The sequence below is a fragment of the Aethalodelphis obliquidens genome, unplaced genomic scaffold, assembly GCF_003676395.1.
Source record: "Aethalodelphis obliquidens isolate GAN/ISIS:26980383/991018 unplaced genomic scaffold, ASM367639v1 scaffold780, whole genome shotgun sequence".
Lineage (NCBI taxonomy): Eukaryota > Metazoa > Chordata > Mammalia > Artiodactyla > Delphinidae > Aethalodelphis > Aethalodelphis obliquidens.
The window spans coordinates 1-6,631 of NW_020838691.1; the positions used below are offsets into that span (position 1 = coordinate 1).

Here is a 6,631-nt window from a genome sequence, read left to right on the forward strand (position 1 = left end):
GGGTATTCCTTATTTGGTGGTCTTTTCGGGTATCCTGGGGGACCGTTGGTCCCGCCCCTCGAAAGGCAGGAAGGCTGGGCCGGGTGCAAAGTCCCCAGGTCAGTTCCTGGAACTGGGTGGTCCGGAGAGTTTCGGTCTGATGCAACCTGTGAATCTGATTGTGTTCCCCTGCCTCGGGCCAGTTGGCCTTACATCCCGACATCTTTGGTGTAATTGGGCGGTGTTCTGATCTCTGGCTACTTCTTGCTGAATGGGGGCGTCGAAAGGGGAGTCGGGCGACCAGAGGTCCGAGGCTTAGGGGAGGCCAGTGGGGGGTTCTGTAGGAAGCAAGGTGTAAGGGCCGAGGAGCATTTGGGTTGTGGCCACCCGAGAGACTTCCTCCATGCGCCTGCGAAGGAACCTAAGAAAACAGGGAGCAAGCATGAGCAAGATACAGATGAGAATTAAGGGGCCTAAGATTGGTGTTAGCCAGGTATAGAGGGTGGATCGCCACCAGTCGGGAATTGGGGAGGCGGACCGTTGGTGTTTGCGCTGGAGTTCTTCTCTTAAGCGATGGAGGGCTTTTACGTTGTCTTCGACGAGTCCTGTTTCATTGATGTAATAACAGCATTCTTCCTGTAGGAAGAGGCAGGTACCTCTTTTGTCGGCCGTCAGGAGATCCAGGGCTCGTCGATTTTGGACGGCAACTCGGGCTACTGAGGTGATCTGGCGCTGGAGAGAGGAGATGGAGCCAGCGGAGGCTTCAATGGCTCGCTGGAGTTTATGTTCTAAGTCGCGGGATGTTGAAACACTATGTGTTAGAGCTCCCCCGCGCCCCGCCGGGGCCTGCAGCGACCAGGGAGGAGGCGAGAGAGATGCCTGCGACCAGAGGAAGAAAGATGGCTCTTTTTCGTCGGGTAAAGGGCGGCATGATTAGCGAAGAAAATTCGGCTTGGCTATACAGTGTGAGTTGTGGGACGAGAGTGACAGGGATACATGGGAAGGGGGAGGAAGAATTGATCTCTTTTGTGAGGGAACCATTGCACCACAAAAACATGCCTGGTGGTGCTTCAACTGATGTGTTTACCGTGAGGGATGAGTTGCAAAGAAACCCAGTATCAGCTAGATTTGGGCGGCTGCCGTAACAGATGGTGAGAGTTTTTGAATCAAGGAGGCAGGAGGGAAATCGGGTTCAGGCGAGGGGAGAGATCAAGAGAAATAGCTGGGTTTTCAATGACCAGCAGGTGGAACTCCTGGATGTGGGAGGGGCCCAGGAGGGAGAGAGACTTGTGGCCTAGAAGGTCGACCAGCTGGTGGGAGGAAAACACGGTTAGTGGGTGGGCCAGAGTCAGTTTGAGTGTTTGTGTGGTCCGAAGGCATGGTTGCCATCCCCGAATGGTTGGCTCTAGCTGTTTGGAGAGGTAAGCCACGGGGCGGTAGGAAGGCCCTACAGGCTGGGCAAGGAGTCCAGTGGCTATTCCGGCCCATTCATCCACAAAAATGTGAAAAGGTCGGTTTGGGTTGGGCAGAGAAAGGGGAGGAGAAGATATCAGAGCGTTAAGGAGGGTGAGAAAGGCCTGTCGAACGGCGGAAGGAGAGGTGAGGGGTCCTTGAGGGGTTTCTTTAGCGGCTAGATATAAGGGTTTAGCGAGGAGAGCAAAGTTAGGGATCCAGTGTCGGAAAAATCCTATAAGGCCCAAAAAGGAGAGAATTTGTTCCGCTGTTTCCGGAGGCTGGAGTTCACAGATAATCCGGGTGCGGTCGGCTGTTAGACCTTTTGTTGTAGCGGTAAGGTGGAACCCCAGGTAGGTTACAGAAGATACAGATAACTGAGCCTTGGCTGGGGAGACCCGATAACCGCGAGAGCCAAGGTAATTGAGGAGATCTGCAGTATGTTGTCTTGAGAGGCTGAGAGATGGGCTACAAAGGAGGAGGTCATCTACATATTGAAGGAGTGTGCTGGGGGTAAGGAAGCAGGAAGTGAGGTCCCGTGCCAGCTCCTGACCGAAGAGGCGAGGACTGTCGCGGAAGCCCTGGGGAAGAACTGTCAGGTGAGCTGACTGGAAGTATGAGTATCCGGATCCGTCCAGGTAAAGGCAAAGAGGAAATAGGAGTCGGGATGTAGGGGGATAGTGAAAAAGGCATCTTTGAGATCCAGAACCGTAAAGTGGGCTGTGGATGGGGGGATATGGGAGAGCAAGGTGTATGGGTTTGGTACTACTGCGTGGAGAGGAATTATGGCCTCATTGATTAGTCGGAGGTCCTGGACCAGGCGATAACCCCCAGAGGCCTTGCAGACAGGCAGGATGGGGGTGCTGCCGGGAGAGTCCGTGGGGATAAGGAGTCCCTGGTTTAGGAGTCTGGTGATGATAGGTTGTAGGCCCCTAAGGTGAGTCTCAGAGATAGGAAATTGGGGCCTTGATGGAAATTTGGAGGGGTCCTTTAGGCGGATGAGGACGGGGGAATGGTGTGTTGCTATTATGGGCTTAGAAGTATCCCAGACTTGGGGATTGATTGGGTTCAGTGTGATTGGAAGAGGGGGATAGGAGGGGGAGGGTTCTAGAGACAGGCTGGGAAGAGGAAGCAGGAGTTGGGAGGAGGGGACCTTAGGGTCAAGTCTAACCAGCTGGAGGGAGGCCCCTAAGTGGAAAAGGACATCTCGGCCTAGCAAGGGAACTGGGCAGGGTGGTATGACTAAGAAGGAATGAGTAAAAGGGAGTCCTTCGATATGACATGGGAGTGGACCGGTCTGGAGTGGGAAGGATGATTTGCCATCAATACCCATGACCGAGATCTGGGAAGGAGAAACTGGCCCGGAATAGGTAGGCAGGACCGAATAGGTAGCCCCCGTGTCCACCAGAAATGAGATGGACTTACCCGCTACCTGTAGCGTTACCCTGGGCTCGGCGAGGGTGATGGGGGTCTTCGAGTCCAGGCGCCGTCAGTCATCAGCCAATCCCAGCAGCTCGAGTGGTAATGCCGTTGGGTCGGCCTGCCCCCCGCGTGGAGACGCTGAGGGAGGGCCAGCGTCTTCTCCTCTTATTGTGTTATCCCCGCCTCTTCACGGGGAGGTCAATTTCACTGATTAACAGTAAGAGACAGTAAAACCCTCGTGTGGCCATTTATACAAGTCCTTATTTAGAGAACAAGTGATTATGCTACCTTTGCACGGTCAAGATACCGCGGCCGTTTAACGATTGTCACTGGGCAGGCAGTGCCTCTAATACTAGTTATGCTAGAGGTGATGTTTTTGGTAAACAGGCGGGGTTTGTGTTTGCCGAGTTCCTTTTACTTTTTTTAATCTTTCCTTGGTGCACACCTGTATTGGGTTAACAGTATGTTTAATAAATAGTTTAGTGTTGGGTTATATTTATTGGCTGTTAACTATCAGTATATTATCAGTCACTGATATAAGCTTGTGCGAGGAGAAAATTTTTCTTGTTACTCATGTTAACAGTATTTCTTCTATAATTAAATAGATTAGTCCAATAGTCAGGCTAGGAGTTATTTTATTTATTGTTGAAATTAAAACTTATTTTTGTTGTTGAGCTTGAACGCTTTCTTAATTGGTGGCTGCTTTTAGGCCAACTATGGTTTAAGTTTTATATTACTCTCTAGTAAAGGTTGTATCCATTTCTAAAAAGCTGTACCTTTTTAGACTAACAATTAAACATACGTTGAAACTTGCTGTGGTTTTTAGTATTGTTTAATGTTGAACTGAAATTCCTTTCTAGGACAACCAGCTATCACCAGGCTCGTTAGGCTTTTCACCTCTACCTACAAGTCTTCTCACTATTTTGCCACATAGATGAGTTTGTTCTAGTTACTGCTTATAAGTAGCTCGTCTGGTTTCGGGTAATTTAACTTAAGGTCTCTTTGCTAAATTATTACTAGTTAAGTCATTATGCAAAAGGTACAAGGGGTAAGCTTTGCTTTTTTCTACTTTTAATAACTCTTTCATCTTTCCCTTACGGTACTTTCTCTATAGCGCCATTGATATTTAAATTTCTATCTCCTATACTTTAAATGTATGGTAAATGTTTTATTTGATTAACTTATAGTAGTAGTGATGGGGAGGGGTATGGGCAAGATATAGTTCAAGATGTGCACAAGTTGTGAAATCTTCTAGGTGTAAACTAGATGCTTTATTTAAGCTACATCTTGTTTATCCAAGCACACCTTCCGGTATGCTTAACTTGTTATGACTTGTCTCCTCTTGTACGCTTGCTTAGCATGGGTTAGCGATCTGGGGCTTTGCTATGGCACTTGAGGAGGGTGACGGGCGGTGTGTGCATGCTTCATGGCCTTATTCAATTAAGCATTCTATTCTTAATTTACTGCTAAATCCTCCTTTAGTTTTTAGGTTTCATAAAAACTTTCGTGTGGGTTTAAGGGGTGTTCTTATTATAGAAAATGTAGCCCATTTCTTCCCAATCCATAGGTTACACCTTGACCTAACGTTTTTATGTGCAATAGTTGTGCTTACTTTCGTTCCTTTTTTAGGGTTTGCTGAAGATGGCGGTATATAGACTGAAGTAGCAAGGATTGGTGAGGTTAATCGTGGTTTATCGTTTACAGAACAGGCTCCTCTAGAAGGATATGAAGCACCGCCAAGTCCTTTGAGTTTTGGGCTGTTGCCGATAGTACTCTGGTGAATAGTCTTGTTTTAGGACTATTTAAGTTTACGACTAAGCATAGTGGGGTATCTAATCCCGGTTTGGGTCTTAGTTGTCGTGTACTCAGTTTATGGTAAAGTTACTTTCGTAGTTTAACTTAATTTTAATTATGGCTTTTTACAGCTTAATTAAGGTTTGACTTTATTTTTGTATTGCTCCTTGACACTCTTTACGCCGGGTGTCTATTAATTTGGGTCAATCGTATGACCGCGGTGGCTGGCACGAAATTTACCAACCCTAGTTAGCATGGCTAGGTCAAACTTTCGTTCATAGCCTAATTCTTGTCACTGCTGTATCCCGTGGGGGTGTGGCTAAGCAAAGCGTTATGAGCTACTAGCGTAGTGTGCTTGATACCCGCTCCTTTTAGTCTTTAATGATTTGGAGGGCATTCTCACTGGGATGCGGATGCTTGCATGTGTAAGTCTGCTAAGAACTAATAGAAAGGCTAGGACCAAACCTTTGTGTTGATGGGGCAGTAATGCCCATCTAGACATTTTCAGTGTCTTGCTTTATAAAAATTTAAGCTACATTAACCCGTGGAGTAGAAAATTATTTGTATAATTTCATTATGGGGCTTGTGTCAGATTTAGTATTGATTTATTAAAAAAAGTGCGCATAGATCTAGGGACGAAGCAGTATAGGGGGGTGGCGAATATTAAAGCAGACGATCAGTTTTGTAAGGGGGAAGGGGGGTTTAAACCCCTATGAGATAGGGTTTTTTGAGCCCGGGGGGAATAATAGAGTACTATGTCCTGTAACCATTAATTAAATAACACCTGTTGGTTGTGCTAGTCCAATCAAAAATACACACAGGCCCAGCTACACTTTATCTGACTGTGACAGGGCCTTTCTAAGGCCATAGCTGAGTCGGTGCAGGCCCCCCCCAAAAATAAAAGATACCAAATGTATGAAACCTCAGTTATGTGTGAGCATGGGCTGATTAGTCATTAGTCCATCGAGATGTCTTATTTAAGGGGAACGAGTGGGCGATTTTAAGTTAAGATGGTCCTGAAGTAAGAACCAGATGTCTTATAAAGATCACCGTTAGCTACCCCCACGAGGTATGGGCCCGGTGCGAGAAGAGGGATCCCTGCCGAGCGGGTTGCTGGTTTCACGCGGCATGCTGATTAAGCTCGTGATCTAATGGAGCGGCCATAGGATATAATGGAAATGAAATTGTTAGGGGACATATAATATGTACAAGTATGCATATTATGTAATATGTAAAATTAATGAAATTTAATACGAGCTTTAACTTACCGTATGGAAAATAAATGAATGCACAATAATACATAGCATGTACATATGAATATTTACAAGGAGAGACTAAAATATTAATATGCAAGTGTATATGTGTATGTGATATGTACAATAAAATGTTTTTAAAACAAATTACTTTTAATACTGACATAGTACTATAATGTTATGGTAACTCTACAATAAGCTTTTTCAAGGAATAGTTTATGTAGAATTCCAGCTTTGGGTGTTGGTGGTGAGGTTTAATGTCTCTTCCTTGAGTCTTAGGGAGGAATGGGGTTCTCCTTTTCCGGTTTACAAGACCGGGGTATTTTGTTATACTACAAAGACTCTTCATTTTAAGAGTTTATTTTCAATAAGGCTGATTGTTGGTATTAGCACTAAGATTAGGAGAAAGTATAGGATAGATGCTAATTGGCCTACGATGATGTATGGGTGTTCTACAGGTTGGCCTCCGATTCATGTTAAGGTTAGGAGGTCTGCGATTAGAGTTCAAAATAAGAGTTGGCTAAAGGGTCGGAATATTATGCTTCGTTGTTTGGATGTTTGAAGTATTGGAATAAAGATTAGGATGAGGATGGAAAGTAGTAGTGCTAGTCCTCCTCCTAGTTTATTGGGAATTGATCGTAAGATTGCATATGCAAATAGGAAATATCATTCTGGTTTGATGTGTGCAGGGGTGCTTTGTGGATTTGCTGGAGTATAGTTATCGGGGTCTC

General features: G+C 45.8%; 1 protein-coding gene across 1 annotated transcript; it reads right to left on the reverse strand.

The window, feature by feature from the left end:
- Positions 1-3,011: 3,011 nt before the first annotated feature.
- Positions 3,012-3,368, reverse strand: LOC113616891 (uncharacterized). Its single transcript, XM_027100261.1, has one exon. It carries the CDS (start codon positions 3,099-3,101, stop codon positions 3,027-3,029), a length of 75 nt encoding a protein of 24 aa, XP_026956062.1. The 5' UTR covers positions 3,102-3,368; the 3' UTR covers positions 3,012-3,026.
- Positions 3,369-6,631: the final 3,263 nt, after the last annotated feature.